Source organism: Cryptomeria japonica, chromosome 9, assembly GCF_030272615.1.
Source record: "Cryptomeria japonica chromosome 9, Sugi_1.0, whole genome shotgun sequence".
Taxonomy (NCBI): Eukaryota; Viridiplantae; Streptophyta; class Pinopsida; order Cupressales; family Cupressaceae; genus Cryptomeria; species Cryptomeria japonica.
The window spans coordinates 353,104,430-353,124,911 of NC_081413.1; the positions used below are offsets into that span (position 1 = coordinate 353,104,430).

The following is a 20,482-nucleotide window of genomic DNA, read 5'->3' on the forward strand; positions in this document are numbered from 1 at the left end:
CAAGATTTGCTCACAGGAAGAAAAAAAGAATAAAACAAGAAACGAGATTTGAAATTAATATTTATTCCTAATAAGTTTCATTCACAGAGAAATTTATTTATTCATTCTTATTCACAACAAGATTTACTCACAGGAAAGAAAATAAAACAAGAAAACAAGATTGAAAATTAATCTTTATTCCCAATAAGTTTCATTCACAGGAAAACAAGATTTCATACATGAGAAATTAATTTATTCACAACAAGAATTACTCATAAGAAAGAAAAAAATAAAACAAGAAGTTTGATTCAATTAAAAGAGGAGAACCTGGATACTTGGAGCTTGATGTAGAATCCCCTCTGAATTCTTCAACTAGCCTCCCTTGATCCTTCCTTGCAACTTTTCTTTGAATTTCTTCAAAAACAACTACTTAATAATCCTACAATGAAATGTGACTACCAGAAAAAAAACTACTACTTGAGAAAATTTTTCTTCAATAAAAATAATCAATCCCCTCTTTTGAAAACTTGCATACAATATATAGGAAAAACCCCTTAATTCTACTATCTAGAGAAATTAATTGAGAATGAGATTCTTTTTCCAATATTGGATCCATGCAAATTTGATTAATATCTTAGTGGGGGAGTTACATGCAAAGGAATTAAAGAATGAAGATTCCTCTAGAAGCTTCTAATTCCTCCTACAACATGTGCCATAATTGGGAATGGGAAAAATAAATAATGCCTATTTAAATTATATTCTCCAAGTGTGTATGTGGGTCCATTATTTAACCTTTTACAATATTTATTCAACCATATTCAATAGTTCAACCAAAAGAAGATATAATAGAAATTGCATCAAATTAAAAGTGATAAGGGAGGGTTATGACAAACACAATAAATTAATTGCTAGGGGCCATGAGGCCCATAGACTCCAAACACCATCTGAAATTCTCTGTGCTCACAACCTTAGTTAAAAATTTTGCAATCGTCATTAAAGTCTCCACCTTAACCAGCTTCACCCTACCATCTTCAACCATATCTCTAATGAAATGATATTGAACATCAATGCATTTGGTCCAGCTTCACCCTACCATCTTCAACCATATCTCTAATGAAATGATACTGAACATCAATGCATTTGGTCCAGACATGAAATGTCAGGTTCTTAGCTAGGCAGATCGCAATCTGACTGTCACAATAAAATATCAGTGCACCTTTTTTTATTCCAATATCTAAACACAGTCTTGTAAGACAAATGGCCTTTTTAGAAGCATGAGTAGCTACCATATACTCTGCTTTTGTAGCGGACAAAGCAACCATAGCCTATCACTTACTCATCCAACTAATTGTACCACCGAATAAGGTAAATACATAAGCAATGATGCATCTTCTACTATCAATATCACTTGCCCAGTATGAATCCACATAACCATGAATATCAAGGGAAATCACATCTCCAACCAAATTACCATGATAGCACAAAGAATACTCTGAGGTACCTTCAAATATCTAAAGACTCTTTTGACTGCATCCCGATGAACTCTACCAGGATTAGACATATATCTAGAAAGAACTCCCATTGCTTAGGCAATATCTTGTCTAGTATAGACCATAACATATATCAAACTTCCAACTGCACTCTAGTAAGGCACCTTGTTCATGTTTTCCATCTTTGATGGAGATGTAGGACAATCTAAAATAGATAACTTTGTTCCAATTGTAAAAGAAACATATAATGGTCTACAATTCTGCATGTTGAGCCTTCATAAAACTAAATTTACATACTTACCTATGCATAGCTTTTTGTTCACTTTATCTCTTCTAATTTCCATCCCAAGAATGTGTTTTGCAAATTTAGCTGCAAGCTGAATTTATAAATATAAATCTCAACTTTTTAAAAATCAAGTTTTTTTTTAAAACAAAAACAATAATGACTTTTGATTGATGCAAAACAATTAATAATTAAGTTTTTTTTAATAAATTTTTCTTTTTAAATATTTTTTTCTTTTTCTTTTTAGAAACTTAAAAAATAATATTGAATATCTTAATTAAAGAAATAATATTTAAAGATATTCTTATTAAAAAATAATAATAAAAGATAGACTTTTCTTTTACTAATTAATAATATTAATAAATATTTTTATTTTTTATTATTAAAATTTCTTTTTTATCAAATTAATATAAATGTAAACATATTGGTGTTCTTCTCCTCAATTTTGAACATTGATTTCAAAAGATAGATGGTCCATTTCATATAATAACCACTTAATACAACTAACTAATAAAAACATCTTTGAATGTCTCAACAAAAACTCCACATGATATTTTGATTTAAAAAATAAAAACTAAAAAACTAAAAATGTATTGCTTAAAGAATAAACCTATTTATCTATTTATATATCTTACTTAAGTTGCTTTTTAAAATTATTTCGAATTATTATAATCCGGCTTCGACGGAGTTGCGCGTGTATACCTAGCCGAGTAAATTAGCATCGCTCTTCCCTTGATGGAAACAAGTTCATCAAATTCCTGATACATGAATCGCCAAATTTTGATGTTATAATGCTGGTCCATGCTTTAATCACAAATTACAAATCGATGTTAAACGTGAAAAAGAAAAATAAGACGGATCTGTTTTAGGCGTCGATGTCTTTGATGGATATCCGAGCAATGCCAGACAACACCATTTTCAGCTATTGGAAGGTAACTTTGGGTACCCTTTTGTCAGTTTTTCAGTTTTGGCAATGCCCAAATTCAGCAAATGCAGATTTATTATCATATATTTGTTTCTCTCGCAATTAAGGGTTTTAGAAAATTGAGATTCCGGAAGGCAGCTGTAGAATGTGTTCCCATATAATTTGGCGTTCTGTATACATAACTTGGTTTTTCTTGTAATAACGGCGAGGTGCAAGTTTCAGACATGTCAACATTGATATTTTAGCAGTACGCCTATTTTCACCGAATAGGTTTCGGGGGAATGGGCCTTAAACGGGTATGATTATCAATTGAGGAGGTTACAAATTACAATTTTTTTTCTTGAAGTGGGAAAATGGGAATACCTGGATTGGGTAAAATGGGCAATCAGTTCCGTATATTGCTTAACCTGGGGTTTATTTTTCTTTTGTTTGTCTCTCTGTTGGATCGTGTAAATATTTTAAAATCCCCCCCTTACCTCAGTGGATTTTCTCCAAGAGCTTCTTATCGGTGGAGTTTGGCACAGTTTGAACCTGAATTTCGGTCAAAAAGACCAGACAATTCGGTGTTTCTTATAAAAAATATAACTTTGGCTGAGGCTGGAGATGCAAGTTTAGGAGAAGACCATCATCAATTCTCAAGAATACAGACTAGTAATATTTTGGGAGCTCCTATGGGGAATCTCTCAGTAAAGCGTCAGAGTTTCAGGAGAACACTTGTGGAAAACTCAACAAAAGCAGGCATTATAGGGGTCGGAGAATCGGACGGTGTTGACAGCCTTTCTTCCTGTGCGGGATTGGAAAAACACGTTGGGTATGCGAATCGGTGTGAATTTATCAAAGCCCACAAGCAATGCACTTGTGGAGGAGTTATTGAGTACACAACATTCTTCTACTGCACGTGCAAGAACTGGCCACTGTTTGGCTATGCTGTCTTAGGTCTTTGGTTGGTGGCACTATTCTATATGCTGGGCAATACAGCAGCAGATTACTTTTGTTGTTCTTTAGAGAAGTTGTCTAAACTCCTGAAACTGCCTCCGACAGTTGCTGGAGTGACTCTTCTTCCTCTAGGTAATGGAGCCCCTGATGTGTTTGCAAGTATTGCTGCTTTCGTTGGAGCTGATGCTGGTGAAGTGGGACTTAATAGTGTTTTAGGAGGTGCTATTTTTGTTACCTGCATTGTGGCTGGATCAGTTGCTTTATTTGTTGCAGGTTCAAATGTACAGATTGATCGCCGATGTTTTGTGCGTGATGTGTGCTTCTTTCTCTTCACGCTTACTTCTCTTTGTCTTATTCTAATTGTTGGAAAAGTTAACTTGTGGGGAGCAATAGCATTCCTGTCAATATATGTTATGTATGCATGCACCGTTGCGGCAAATGAATTTTCAAAGAAGAAAGCGCAAACATTGAAGAGGAGTTCAATGACACCTATGCATCCTGTTCTTGGAAGTAGTTTTTCTCTTGGCGCCGAAGATGAAGATGATTCCATGTATAGTCCTCTCTTGGATTTAGAGTCAACTACAGGTTTTGCTGCTGGTCATGCCCTTATTGAGACTACGTTGCCTCAGTGGATGTGGGCTTCAAATGTTGCTATTTACTCAAACGTGACAACGGCAAAAACAGCAGAGGATACCAGGCCTTTGTGGGGTTGGAGTGAGGACAGTGAAAATAATCAGTCAAGGTGTTCATTACTTCGCCTTTTAATGTGTCTTGTGAATTGGCCATTGACATTGCCAAGGCGAGTGACCATCCCAATTGTTGAGAATGACCGATGGTCAAAAACTTTTGCAGTTGTAAGTGTGATACTGGCGCCAATCCTGTTGTCTCTGTTGTGGAATGCACAGGAAACCAAGCCCTTTGGTATTGGTAAACTAGCATATGCTGCTGCAGGAATTTCGGGTGCTATATTTGGAAGCTTAGCATATTTTAGAACAAACGCAGATCACCCTCCTCGTACATTCTTGTTTCCCTGGGTTGCAGGAGGTTTTATTATGAGCATAGTGTGGTTTTACATCATTGCAAATGAGCTGGTGGCTTTGTTAGTTTCCTTTGGTGTAATTTTTGAAATAAATCCATCAATCCTAGGCTTGACTGTGTTGGCCTGGGGTAATTCTATGGGTGATTTGATGTCTAATATTGCTTTGGCATTGAACGGAGGTGATGGAGTACAAATTGCTTTGTCAGGATGCTATGCAGGTCCCATGTTTAATACACTAGCTGGATTAGGAATTTCTTTGTTGCTGGGATCCTGGTCTGCACAACCTGCCGCTTATTTACTTCCAAAAGATACCAGCTTGTTTTACACCCTAGGTTTTCTTGTAGCCGGGCTTGTGTTTGCTCTAATTGTGCTGCCAATGAATGATATGCGGCCAAGCAAGTTGTTAGGGATTGGACTTTTAACTCTATACTCTTCCTTCCTTATACTCAGACTGAGCAACGCTCTTGGGCTTTTCACTATTTCTGGTTTATATTAACATTCATGTTCAATGTTCCAGTTGTAAAGAATGGCAATTCAAGTAAGTGTAACTTAGTCCCGTTAAGGAAATTTTAATAATTTTGTGTGGTTTTATTTCCTGCCCCGGAGCAGTATCCATGTTTGACTAGCTTCTTTCAATCAATGATATGAATGTTTGATGGTTTTGTGAGCCGAGCATTGTTTTCACTTGATGATAAGCAAGAAAAACATTTTTTCAGTATTCTGTGAGTTTTAAAACAATATAAAATGTGTTTTCGTTGAGTTGCTAATTATGCAAATAGGCATTCTCATTGAGGGAAAGTTTTTGCGTCAGGTACATCTACAATAAAGAATCTATAGTGGAGTATGTGAGGACTACCATTGAAACGAGAAAGAATCTATAGTGGAGTGTGGGAGGACTACCATTGGTTTTTATAATATAATCGCATACATAGGATTCCAAAAATCAACATGTAGAGCTACCTCAATTTTCTGGTGTCCCCGATCTTGTGTCCAATTCACCACTAATTTTTGCTTTTCTCAGATCTGAGAAAAACTGCATCAAATTTTACCACGGATTGAGAAATTAAAATTAATTTAACCCTCTCAGCATTTTCTTTCACCTGGAAAATTGAATTTCCATTTCGGGCAGTGTAAAATGGGATTTGTTGCAGATGCTCTGACTGCAGTTTAGGATCTGATTGGATAAAATTTGGTCGGAATGAGTGAGGTTGCATATTTTCTAGTGAGCTGCTTTCTATGCTTTGGATCATGCATAAAGATGTAAATCCCATCGTGAGTAAGAATGAGAGCACCTATAATGAGGATCACTCTACTTCGCATAATTCCAGGGTCTATTCAGGTACTTTGTTTTAATTAGCTTTTGTACACTCAAATCAGCTCTGGACTCGGATCGTTGGAACGGTTTTAGTGCATTTTCCCTTTTATTTTGATTTGGAATTGGAGACCACTGGGTTGAGTACATGAAGATGATGAGACTGGTGATGTTGGTGTAGGTGGTGACAGGTGTGGACTGATACAATGCCAGACCCACTGAATTTGTTGGCTCTGGTGAGCATCAGGAAGATCCTTGATGCCATTTCAAGCTTTGGAAATTTGAAGTCACGGGGTTTTAATCCAATCCATGAGGTTTTGTTGGAGTGTTGTGTGATTGACAAAGACAAGCAGAGAGAGTTGTGGTAGTGAACTTTGGGAATGCTTGTGTTGGCGTACTTGGACTGAGAGGCAAGCTGGATGGGCTGCAAGCTGCCTTGGGGCTATCGTAGAGCTGACACTGGCTATTGGTCGGTTAGTGGGGACTATTCCAGAGACTAATGGTCCTCTGCCCAATTCTCTTGTAGTATCAAAGACATGATATTTTAACTCAATATTTTGTGAGTATGAATGCTTTTGGTAGAAAACTGTGTTGATTAATGCCCTGACAAAGTGGGAAAGAGCGGACATCATCATCCATGCCAACTCTGGATAGTTTTGCTCATCTTTCGGTGGTAAATTCGCTCAAACTACGATATCGTAGGGGCCTCAATTAATTTTGTGAAAAAGCGCTTGATGAGCTAGGAGTCTTTCCTAGTTGCTTCCTTGAGCTTTTAAAGTGTCATCAAGGAAATATGGGTGGTCGTTGTTGGGAAGGCTCCAGGGGTTTATCTTTCGACTGCAAATGGTGGTAAGGCCCTAGAAATACCATTTGAGTGTATGCCTCTGCCTTGACATCCATCGAGCCTCAGGCATGCTCATGCTTCACTTGACAAAACTGAAACATCTTGCTTGGCTTTTGCAGAATTTCTTCCACATTAAAAGGCCAGTCTTTTACAATTATTGCCATCATTCATTTTTTTTCACAATTATTGCCATCACCACAGATGAATGATTGAATGAATGAACGGTTTTAAAAAGTTCACATGACCAAAGCAGTGTATGGGCCAACGGCATCAACAAAAGAGCAGCACGCAATCCTGGCTTTGAGACATAAGAGCATCAAAATCTTATAAAGTTTGTCAATTCAACTTGATGTCAGATCTTCTGCAGTGGATCTTGGTCCAACCTTCCTTATCAACAAGGTGTTTAGATTGTTTCTTCTATGGTTATCACTGTAGGTCAAGTATTCCATGGTGTACTGCCATTATCTCTATCAGGCCTTTATGTTCTCATTTTCCATTCTTTAGGTTTTGACCGTCTGCCACTTTCACACCTAAAATGATGCAAACTAATTCATAATTAATTTATCAATAAAGAGGCCAATTAATATGAATAAGCTGAGAGAACTTATATAACAGCAAATATACCCTCGAGCAGGGGTAAGTTGCTATTTTCTGTATCTTTTAAGCTGTAAAATTGTAATAACAAATAATATTTGAGAAGGGCTTTTCTTGTGACTTAAGAAATCATTATACACTTAGTGATTTTTTTTTCCTTTCTTCAAATCTTTTAATCTGTAATATTGCAATTTATATTTAGAAGAGGCTTTTCTGAAGTTGTAAAAGATCATTCTCCACACAATGAATCACTGTTTTATATTTTAATCCTTTCTAGCTGTAAAATGAGCTATTCGATTTTGTAATGTGAAAGGATATAATTTAAAACACAGTATGCCTTTTCTTATTATTTGTTTTAAGACTCACCTATATTATGTGAAGGAATATTTGTTATTGGAAAGAAAAGATGATGTCACGATGTCTATGTTTTTTTATATTGAACAAGTAGATTACAATGAGTATGAGCTATCAACATGTAGCAGAAAGAAACAATTTAACACAGTCTAATCATAAGTACAAAGCAGCCACTAGAAGACCGATATAAACATTCATTTCATCCATTAAACCACTCTTTGACTTGGACTAAATTTATTACAATAATGAAATTGCATCACCTGCTCTTTGATTTGTTGAATTTGATTCACAACATTAAATTTCCTCTTTGATAATATAGCTGTAGTTACGAGAAAAAAAAAGGCAGTCTGAGAAAAAGATGTCAAAGTAAAGCCTGTGAATTACAATTGTTATTTGGTAGAGAACACAATAGAACATCTATTTTTCAAATATGCTTTAAAACAATTTATCTAATGAAATCAACAATCACATTATTATGCAAGCCAAAACCCAATATAGCGCGTTTCCATTTCAGCTCATAACAGAAGATAGAAGTAATGTTCCTAAAAACAGCAGTCAGCAGTCCCTTGTTTCTTGATAAAGGAGTAGTTCCAAAATATATGTTCCATGTTTACCACACACGGAGCAAAAAAAGGCATTTCACTGGTAAAAACATGATAAATTTAAATCTATTCCCAATAGGTAGCTTGCAATGTAAAAATTTTCAAAATAGAACTTGCATTTCAAAATTTTGTTTTGATTTCCAAATTTGAGCACTCATTTTAGTCCAACATTTAGCAACATATTTGCACTTTCATTTTTGATTAAAATGGGGAGTAAGAGGCTAATGAAAAATGATCTAAATATGAGCTTCCTTTAAAGAAAGATAATAAAGTTGTTGAAAGACAACCGTCTCTAATCTTTAGAAAATTTGCATTTCCTAGGAGTATACAACTTCATAGAAAATTCTATTGGTACTAAGGATTGCACAAATATTATAAAGTGTTTAATCTTGTTGCTCAACCATAATTCTCTATGATAGTTTCCCATTAGACCAACCTAGTGTGTTAAAATCTCAAATATTTTTAAATTGTCAAATCTTTTTTTGGAACAAATAATAATCATGTTTGAGAAAGTCGATAGCCAATGGTTGATTATGATACTTGTTAATCCGATACCACCAAATTGAAGTTGCAGTAAAATTGAAACCATGTTATAATGAAGAATCATTCCGCTTTAAAAAATGAGATACTTGTTGCCAAGTTTTCCAAATGGGCTTTAAAGGAAAAGAAGTTTTGATTTTAAAGAAGGGAGGCATTAGGATTTTGTAAACTGCTTGTCATTCTTTCTTGATTGTTACTTCCATCATTAGATGATGAAAAAGGTTTTTACATGGTTCATTTCTATTAACAACTCTTACAACCCACTTCTTAGCAAGACAAAACTCCTGAGTTTTGGGGTCTATGAGCCCCAAACCACCTTTGAATCTTGGTTGATTACAATTAGACAAAGAAGAGGCAATAAATCCAATATTCCCATTCCACTTAGACCTAAGAAATTTTCTAATTCAACTTGAATTTTACATGCTATATATATATATATATATATATATATATATATATATATATATATATATATATATATATATATATATATCGCACGCACACACACACACACACACACGCACGTTACTCTAATTAAACAACTTATTTTTAAGTTTGGTTAAGAACCATCCCCACATTTATAAAGGCACGCCCACACTCCAAAGGGAATGTAAGGTATCTCACGATGTCTATGCTACCTTGAAATGTTTATTAAAGTACTTAAAAGATATTACTTGAAGTTGCCAACACAAATATAAATTGAGAATTGGTATCAAGACAAAAAAATTATTTTAAAATGTAGGTTTTTTATTAAAGGAATTTGAGGATTTTGTAAGGGTCTCTATTTCTTTATAAGTTAATTAAAAAAGAAATAATTAGGCAATATGTAAATTATATTAACAAAATAAGCACCATGAAACATAATAGAGGGTGAACTCACAAAAGTGGTTCCCACTTTTTTGCCATTTTTGATACTGAGATGAACATTTTTAAAATAATCTACTATAACTTTTAAACTATTAAGAATTTGAAGATGATGTAAATTAGTAATTTGTATCATTTTGTCTGTAGATTCTAAATATATTTTTTGAAGATTTTTTTATAAATTTTTTTTATAAATTTTCCTATTTCCCTCAAAAAGTAGTTTTTTACGTCAAACTACATTTTTTAAGAGTGATGTGCCTTCTGAAAAGCATAACTTTTTTCTTTCTTTCTATAAATGATAAAATCTCAATTCTTTTGAATTTTGGTTTGTAACATCAATATCCAGGGCTTGTTGTTGGTTTGATAGTGATATGTTGAATATTTTTCATTTTATTAAGTTTTGAAGTCTGACTAGTTATAATTCAGACATAGGTTTATGTTTGAACACATAACTTGTTTTATATATATATCGAAATTCATTTTTTTTTTTGTTAGAAAGAAGACATCAATACTTGGGGCATAGATATTTTTCAGATTTTTTTTGAATTAGTTTCGTATTTTTCCCAATGCGTTGAACAGAGAAGTTCATGTTCGGTGAAAATCCAATATTCCATAAAATTAAAAAAACAAGAACATAATAAATTCACAATATAATAAAATTATACTCATTGGAAAGCTTGCTTCGAGCACTACCATCTTATATTTTTGGGTTATCAAGAGTATTTCATTTTGAGCCTTGAACTAGAGGTTTGAAGGCTAAATTTTTTCAGAATTCTGAAGAATTTGAGGAGAGATCTCAAAAAAGGTGGTTCGAACGAACAAGGGTTCGAGCGAATAGGGGGTCGATCGAACCCCCCTGGCAAAATAACGACGCGTACTTTCACGTAACCGCCAGGTTCAAACGAACCCTACCTTTCGTAATGGTCGGCGTTCATTCGAACCCAAGGCGACCCAAATTTCTAATTTTTTAACAATTTAATGTCATATAAATATACATTTTTTTACACACAAATGATCAAAACAATTTGCATTTTTGGATGAAAGAAGACATTTGAAATTTTTTTTGAGGGCAATAATTTGAAGATATTTGAAGGTTATTTTAAAAGCATGGGGAACAAGAAGAGAAGGCAAAATAAGACTTCAAGGAATTATTCACCCAAAACGGAACAAAGATATCGAGAACAAAGAAGGCAAAGATATCATGATGCAAGTATGCATTTTTATTTTAATTTCTATTTAATTTTATATGTATTACGTACCGAAAATTGTGTTTATTTGTTAGTATTAGTTAAATATTTTTTATCTAATATTTTTATGAAAACTATTTTAAATAATTTAATTTAATTTAATTTAATTTATAGAATAATTCTATCTTAATTAGTTCTAAATGATGTTATTTTTATTAAATCATTTGGAAATAGTAGGATTAAAAATAATCTTGTTTTACTTTGAAATAATATGTGTATTTGCATTTCAAATTCCATTAACTCAAGCTTGTTGTGTAATTGACATTTTCTCTCCCCCCTTAAGTCCATTTATAATAGATCATGGTTTTAATTTAAAATTTAGATCTTTTGGACCTCTCTCTTTCCCATTTATAAATTATAATTGATAATTTATAATTTAATTTAGATAGTCCATAAATATATAATTTAATTTAGATTTTGAAGTCATGTGTCTTTATAGTTTAGCAAACACTTGAATTGGTGCTCTAATCTTGTTTTACTTTGAAGTAAAACAAGATTAAAATAATCTTGTTTTAGTTTGAAATAATATGTGTATTTGCATTTCAAATTCCATTAACTCAAGCTTGTTGTGTAATTGACATTTTCTCCCCCCACTTAAGTCCATTTATATTAGATCATGGTTTTAATTTAAAATTTAGATCCTTAGGACCTCTCTCTTTCCCATTTATAAATTATAATTGATAAATTATAAATGATAATTTATAATTTAATTTAGATAGTCCATAAATATATAATTTAATTTAGATTTTGAAACCATGTGTATTTGCATTTCAAATTCCATTAACTCAAGCTGGTTGTGTAATTGACATTTTCTCTCCCCCCTTAAGTCCATTTATAATAGATCATGGTTTTAATTTAAAATTTAGATATTTAGGACCTCTCTCTTTCCCATTTATAAATTATAATTGATAAATTATAAATGATAATTTATAATTTAATTTAGACAGTCCATAAATATATAATTTAATTTAGCTTTTGAAACCATGTGTATTTATAGTTTAGCAAACACTTGAATTGGTGCTCTAAAATTAACAAACTTGTTTTTTGTGTCTTGAGCAATAAGATCTTTTTGTTTTATCCTTAGATAGGGGTCCGCCTCCCGAGTAGCCCTTAAGGCTCGATGAGAGGGAATGACCCAAAGTGGTAACAAGCTAAAGCCAAACTTTTCCAAACCACTATAAATAAAAGTGATTGTAACGAAAGTTGCAAGCAACGGGTGCTGGAATGGCATAGTGACGTTAACTCGTTAGATCTATGCCCACTTGAACAAATGCCCTTACTAGACACCTTTTGTGTTAGAAGCCAAAAACCTTCTAGTTGTTGGCGCATGAGGTCGGACCTTTGAAGCGGTTCACATTCTTATGGTTCTTAGTAGAGATACAAAGTTCACCATGAGGAGTTTTCGTGGGGACTGGTGCTTGGCTTCCCTGGAGAAGTGAGTGTTGTGGAGAGGAGCTAGTGGGGTCAAGCACCTAAGTATCCACTCTGAATCGCGTAGCTCGGGGTAACCCCACAAGTGAGATTCAACAACTATTGTCCCGTTCAACCCTAGGATTTGTCTACTTTGTTTTCAAGTGTATGCAAAAATATTTCACACTATACTTGAGTCCCCTCAAAACCTATATTATGTGGTACTAGGACCTATTATGTGATATTAGGACCTATTATATGTGATAATACCTATCTTAAATATGACATAATAGAACCTATTATGACATAATAGGTCTTATTATGACTTAATACATGACCACGTATGCAAAAACATTTCACATTATATACTTGAGTCTGGGCCTTAAGACCTATATTATCACGAGATATTAGGGCCTATTATGTATGTGATATTAATGACTTATTTCGCATAATTTAGGTCCTAATATCACATACATAATAGGTCCTAATATTTGCATAATATAGGTCTTAAGGGGAGTCAAGTATAATGTGAAATGTTTTTGCATACGTGGCCATATTAAGTCATAATTAATAAGACCTATTATGTCATAATAGGTTCTAACTTATGTCATATTTAAGACCTATTTAGTCACATGATAGGTCCTAATATCACATAATACTTGCCCTAATATCACATAATATACCTGTCTTAAGGGGACTCAAGTATAATGTGAAATGTTTTTGCATACGTGGTCATATTAAGTAATAATAAGACCTATTATGTGATATTAGGACTTATTATGTGATTATAGGTCTTAAATATGACATAAATTTAGAACCTATTATGTTATAATAGGTTCTATTTATATGACTTAATATGACCACGTATACAAAAACATTTCACATTATACTCAAGAGTCCCCTTAAGACCTATATTATGTAGATATTAGGACCTATTACATGTGATATAAAGACCTATTATGCAATAACAAGTCTTAAATATGACATAATAGTCCACCTATTATGACATAATATTTAGGCCTTATTATGACTTGAAAATTTGGTTTCAAATTATACTTGGAATTTCATTGCATTAAAAATATTCTTTGTCATCTTAAATCATTTGTAGAATGGGCTCAAGAAGAAGGGAGTTCTCAAGTGGGAGTTGATGCAACCAAACATGTTGAAGAACACAATATAGTTGAAGAACATAGGGAGGAGCTTGCCCAAGTTGAACCAATGGAGGTCAAAGGAGAGGGGCCAGGCTCCTTACCTCCTACCATCGGTATGGATGAGCATATTGTGGATCTAGCTAAACAAGTGAAGAGAAATGTTTCTTATAAAAATTTAGATCATTTACTTGAAATGGATGCGAATGAGTTGAAACATCTTAGTGAAGATCCCAGACATACTAAAAGGAGGTCGATGAATAAAAGTGCAAAAGAAATAATGTCCCATTTCAATAATCTTGATACTACACTAGAGAAAGCTCAATTGTTATCAATTGTACTTACTTGTAAAGACTTAATAGATCCACTGAAATTGTTGGGTATAGATGCAACAAGTCAAAAGAGGAAAACTTCCCAGCTGCAAAAATCTATTGTTGATAATGTTAAGAAATGTTTGGTGAACATTGGTAAAAAATCTCAAACAATAGATAAGACCATTTCAAGAAGAGTGATGTTGACATCTTTAGTAAATGAAAGATTGCCTCAAAAAAGACAAATATCTTCACTGTCATCTGAGTTTCGTTTTAGTACAAGGACAATATCAAAATATGCGAAAAGGAGAAAGAGTTTGGATGATACTACCTCAGAAGGGAATTGGGCAATTATGTGTAGAGCTCCTCGTTCTGATAGAATTGAAGAAGTTGTTAGGAACACGGTGACAAGTTTTTGGAATGATAATACTTGTCCTTTATCAAATAGTAGAGATGTTATCAAGCAAAGGATTGACCCTGATCGTTATGATCTCCATGTAAAACATTGGCTAGACACAACAAAACGTGAATTGTATGTGCTGTTTACTAAAACAAACCCTCATATAAAGATTGGACAAACCATGTTTGAACGGTTAAGGCCATATTATGTGAAGGTAAACAAAGTTTTCGAAACTTCTTGTTGTTGTTATCACATCAAATTTGATCTGTACTATTAGGTGTTTCAAAGTATTAGAGAAGATAGTGATGGTTATGAAAAAACTCCTCCTAAACGAACACGTCAATTCATAGCATCCATCTTATGTGATAAACCAGATGATAATGCAACCGGTCAAATAAATTACACAAAATGAATTTGTGGAACATGTGGGGAGTTGGCTAAATTGCCTTTGAGAGATGAAGATAATGACATGATGAAGATGGTAAATTGCAAAAGTTACAAGTACAAAAAAATTGAAACAAAATTTGGAAAGGAATCTACAAGGTTAGATTATGTAGAAGAGGAAATACCTATTGGAACATTTATGAAATTTTTTCGTAAGTTGATAATACTATACATATGCCATGGTTTTTTTGCCAAGTGGCAAACACATCAATTTCAAACATTAAGAGACACTTTCCCACTTGGAACTGTCATAACCCTCCTTTATCACTTTTGATTTGATACTTTCACTATTATATCTTTTTGTGGTTGAGCTATTGAATATGGTTGAATAATTATTATAAAAGGTTAAATAATGGACCCGCATACACACTTGGAGAATATAATTTAAATAGACATTATTTAATTTCTCATTTTCAAATAGGCACATGTTGTAGGAGAAATTAGAAGCTTCTAGAGGAATCTTCATTCTTTAATTTCCTTGCATGTAACTTAACCCACTAAGTTATTAATCAATTTTGCATGGAACCAATATTGGAAAAGAATCTCATTTTCAATTAATTTCTCTAGATAGTGGAATTGAGGGATTTTTCTATAAAATGTAAGCAAGTTTTTGAAAAGAGGGGGTTGGTTATTTTGAAGAAGTTTTTTTTCTCATGTTATTGAAAGTAGTAGGTTTTTCTTTGTAGTCACATTTCATTGTAGGATTGTTAAGTAGTTGTTTTGAAGAAATTTCACAAAGTTGCAAGGAAGGATCAAGGGAGGCTAGCTTGAAGAATTTGGAGGGGATTCTACATCGAGCTTCGAGTATCTAGGTTCTCCTCTCTTCGCATTCTTTTAATTGACATACGTGAAACTTTGTATTTTGCAAGAAAAAGTTTATTTTCTCTCTTAGAATTTATTTCATATAAAAGATCTACCATCTTAGTTAATTAGAAAAGTTAATCAAGGAAATTCTATTAATTCTTAAAAAAAAAATATGTATTTGTTGTTTCAAAAAAAAAAGTAAACCTTTTTTCCTTAAAAATGCACGTAAGGATATCTATTTATTTAATTAATTTTCTTTAGGGAAAAAGAAGGAAAGAGATCTCGCTTTTTCTTTCCTTTCTTTTTAAGTCTAGATTTGTGCAAAAATCCTATTTTTTCTATTTTGTTATTTTTCCAAGAATTAATTCTTCTCTCTATGAATAAAAATTACTCATGCATGAATCTTGTTTTCTTGTTTTTATTATTTTCTTTCATGTGAATAAATTAATTTCCCGTGTATGAATCTTGTTTCTTGTTTTTATTCTTTTCTTTCCCGTGAATAAAACTTATCACTCTCCCGTGAGTTTAATCGTTCAAATGAAAATCTCATTCTTTGATTATAAGTTTGTTTTATTGACCTCTGAGAAAATAAAATAAAATCTCCTCTCTGTGATAACAAGAGTGTTCAATTAGTTGTTACTTCATCCTTCCTGAGAAAACTTTATTTGCCTCAATTCCAAGCATAATGTGAAGATGCAATATTTATTTCAATACTTCCCATACAAAATAATAATAATAATAGATTCAAATGAAAATATGCCTCTGTGATAAAATCATTTTTCTGCTCCCGTGAAATCATCTGAGTAGATTATTTTTCCTTATAAAACCATGTGTGTGTGTGTGTGTGTGTGTGTGTGTCCCCTCATCACTACAGGCCTGCACGTGCAGATCCGCAGTGGTGGTGGGACCCGTGGCCCCACTCTCCGTTTCCCCCTCATTGGCAATTAAAACATATAACGTGATTCTTCGATTAATTTTTTTTTTAAATAAATTTTAATCAATTTACTTGTATTATTATTTTAGATATGTATTTATATATACATATATAGATAAAAAGGAAAAAAAAAGATATAATAAATAAATACAATAATAATTGTGTTATTGGCTTAAGGGCTTACTTTATTATATTTGTGATTTATTAGTTTTAATAATATAAACATACATATATAGAAAAAGTGTTAATTTATTTACATTAATTGTAAATTCAAATTTTATTAATTATAAATTGTTATCTCTATTGGTAAATTCTAAAGGGGTTAAAAAAAGGGGGGGGAATTGGTCCCTAAAATTGAGGCAACATTAAAATTATATAAATGGGAAAAAATGTTTTGTCAAAGTGATTGAGAAAACTTAGATAGGAATGATTAATTTGAATTCATTCGCAATAATTTTAACGTAAGGTTCCTCTAAGTAGGTTTATTCAATTAGACGATTCATATAATTCACGAATTTAGATTTGATCAAGCTGACTAAAGGAATCTTTCTTTTCCTTTTTAAGTATCAATGGTTTTTTTTTTAAAAAGGTAAAATTAGAAAAAGACGAACTTAATGCCATTAGGGGTGCATTTATTTATTTCTTGAACTATTACTATACAAGTTACACTTTCTTATTTTTCCATGCTAGTTGCATAATTGATGTTACTCTCATTTATTAATAAGATTGTAGTTCAAGAGATTTTCCTTCTTTTATATGTAGAGTTAGTTTTGTGGCTTAATTCTCAATATTGGTTTCCATTTATCTACATTAGAATAAGGTTAATTTCATTTGAATATAAGAGTTAGACCTCTTAGTTAGAAAACTAAACAAAGGGAGTTGGAAAACAAAAACCTAACAACGTTCGGTATTTACGGTGCCTCCGGGTCACGCTTACGGGTAATGTCGTCGTGTTGAGCTACTGCACCTAATGCCTAATAAAGCTACATCAACGACGTCTGTGGCATCGTCCCTATAAATCACTGGGGAGTAATAAGGGACACTTGGAAGTTAAAATCCAAGGGGCAGGTAATCCCCCTTGGATTGATAATCTAATAAGATAATCTTTAAATGATTTTACATACGCTAGTTAAACCATAGTAAACCCCTTTAGGATTGATTGAGTGAAATGCTTTTATAAACTTGGCTTAATCTCAAAGAGTTGTTGACAATTGACAGTTGGATCAAGGGTGACACTTATGATAGGTATTAGGACCTAGTTGTTTTAGGCCACAAGCAATAGGCCACCTTGAGCCTTTGCTTAAAAGCTACCATCGTGGGTAGCAATCGTAGAGAAACTGTCTAGGACATTGACCCTAGAAAGGGTTGTGTACGCACCAAACAATTTACATTAAAATATAGATTAGGAAACAAAACTACATACTTTATGCCTTGATCACGTGCCGAAACAGGTATGTAGGCAGTCTAGGGAGGAAGATGTCCCTAGTACTCAGGCGTTTAGGGATGGGGTCTAGGATTTGGTATAATAGATGGATTGCAAAGCCTCCTAATTGAAAGGTAAGGGAAATAAAGGAAAAGGTACTTCAACGCATACTTGGAAGGAATCCTGTATGGATTCGCTTGACTTCTCAAGGCTTTAGGCCAAATTTCGAGGCAGAATTGAAGCTGGCCTTATGTAATTTAATTTCTCCTAAGGACGACGACCTCAGTGCACTTCTATTAGAGGAGTGTAGTACTTAGTGAGTGACTCAGGACTCGGATGGTCCCAATTAGTCTGTCTCTGGCCAGAGCACCTCCTATCCCAAGTTTGGGTAGATGCCTATCCTGTAGTGGATAGATGAAACCTCATGTTCCGTATGGACAGATGCCTAACCTGTATGGTTAGATTCTCATCCTGGATGGATGAATGCCTAATCCAAATGGATAGATGCCCAGAGTATGCGATTGAATTAAACATAAATGATTAAATAAACAAATAAAAAAAAATTGGTTGAAATTTATTGGGTTATGTAAAGCGGGTCCATTATTTAACCTTTTATAATATTTTTTCAATCATATTCAATAGCTCAACCACAAAAAGATATAATAGTAATAGTATCAAATCGAAAGTGATAAAGGAGGGTTATGACATGAACTATTCTATCCGTAGTGGACTTCAGAGAAAATTACTCTTTTGCACATCAAAAAGAGATTCAATCAGAGTATTAATTTTCAAAGCAAATCACTATTATGGTGCATGTGTGTTATCGACATGCACAAATGGATTTAGATGGTGTTGATAGTACATTTGAAAATCGTGTCATTAAGAAAGAGTACCACTTCTGTATAAGTGATGATAAGGAGCATGACACACTTTTGTACAACATTGCTTTAAGAAGTTTTTTGAATATTTGAAAGAGAGAGGCATAACAATAGTTAAACATTTTATTTGGTCTGATGGATGTGTGGCACAATTCAAATCTTTGAGGCCATTTTATGCACTATGTAGATATCATCGAAATGACAAAAAACCACATGTTTGGAGTTTTTTTTAGAGTGGTCATGGAAAGGGTGAACATGATAGTGCAGGAGCTTGTATCAAAAGTGCTCTAAGAAAGCATCAAATAAATTATACAGGAGATCGTATAGATGATGCACATGATGTTGTTGAATGGTGTAAGAAACACTTTGTGCAAGCTAATTATCCTGGCGAATCATCATCGAGAACATACATGCCCATTCCATATAGAGTGTTTTGGGAGATAACCGGTACGTGTTCTCTTTTAGTGTTTTAAAATGTTTTTTATTTTATTTTTTAATTTATGTTCCTAGTGTAGACACCTAAAATTGTCTTGTCTAATTAAATAAATATTTTTATTTATTTAATTATTTAAGTCTAACTCTTCTATTAATTAAATTAATCTTTATTTATTAAATTAATTCATTTATCCTCTTCTAAGCCTTTTTCCTTATTTAAATAAATACTTTTATTTATTTAAATTATCCTTCACCTAAATTAAATAAATATTTTATTTATTTAATTGATCTCACTTCCTCTATTAACTAAATAAATCTTTATTTATTTAATTAATTCCTTAGCCTTTTCTATCCATGACACATGTCATTCATCTCTTAATTCCTGCACTACCTACCCTCTCATTATTTTCTTATATATCTTACCTACCTTTTATTTCCTACAGTGTCTTCTATATAAGAGGATGCTTCTCTCATTATCAATCCTCCTAGCATTCTAATCAACCTTATGCAATCAAGCCTTTTTGCGATCAAGTTATCAACCACATTTCTGTTCTTTGTTGAGCTCTTGTGCACACATAAAATCTAGGAGCAAATATATCAAGCAAGATCAATGAAGATAGGAAGAATGAAGATTCAAACCCTAGTGGACATGTGATGGTATAATCTTTTTGATTTTGTTGATTTGCATTGTCTTAGGTAATCTTCATATGTTATGGTGGATCTTTGTTGTTGTTAGGCTAGGGTTTTGTGGTTGAAGTCGTTTAGTCTTTCAATATTGTTGTTTCCATTATCCACTTTTCACCATACACATTTTGGCACGACTGGTGGGACTCTTGTCCCTTTTGCATTTAACATCTTTTGTTGCAGATTTTGTGTTTTTGAAGTTGCAGATCCGACATTTTCTGACAATATTTTTGACTTTTCGTGTCTACACATTTTGGAACCGCATCTTTTCTTTTTCGTCACGTCTGTGAACCTCCGAATCGTGTCTGTGTTTTTGACAGTATTTTCATTTTCCAGATTGTAGGCTTTCATTATAGGTGTGTCTGTGGGGAATATAATCGCGTCTGTGATCATTTTAAGTGCATCTGTATTCTATAGGATTTTTTTGTTTTGCTTTTTTTTTTTTGGCAGAAATGCATCTCTGAGGAATTGATACGCGTCTGTGTTGCATGATCGCATCTGTAGTGGGTAGAATCATGTCTATGTTCGGTTTGCATTTTTTTTTCAATTTTTGTTTCGTCATTTAGGGTTTCATTTCGTCATTTTGTCTTGCATTTAGGGTT

The 20,482-nt window shown here is 33.1% G+C and overlaps 1 protein-coding gene across 1 annotated transcript; it reads left to right on the top strand.

Annotated features, from left to right (window-relative positions):
• The first annotated feature begins 2,419 nt into the window (after positions 1–2,419).
• Positions 2,420–5,319, top strand: LOC131029701 (cation/calcium exchanger 4). The gene has a single exon (XM_057960302.2). The coding sequence runs from the start codon at positions 3,031–3,033 to the stop codon at positions 5,146–5,148; it is 2,118 nt and encodes a 705-aa protein (XP_057816285.2). The 5' UTR covers positions 2,420–3,030; the 3' UTR covers positions 5,149–5,319.
• Positions 5,320–20,482: the final 15,163 nt, after the last annotated feature.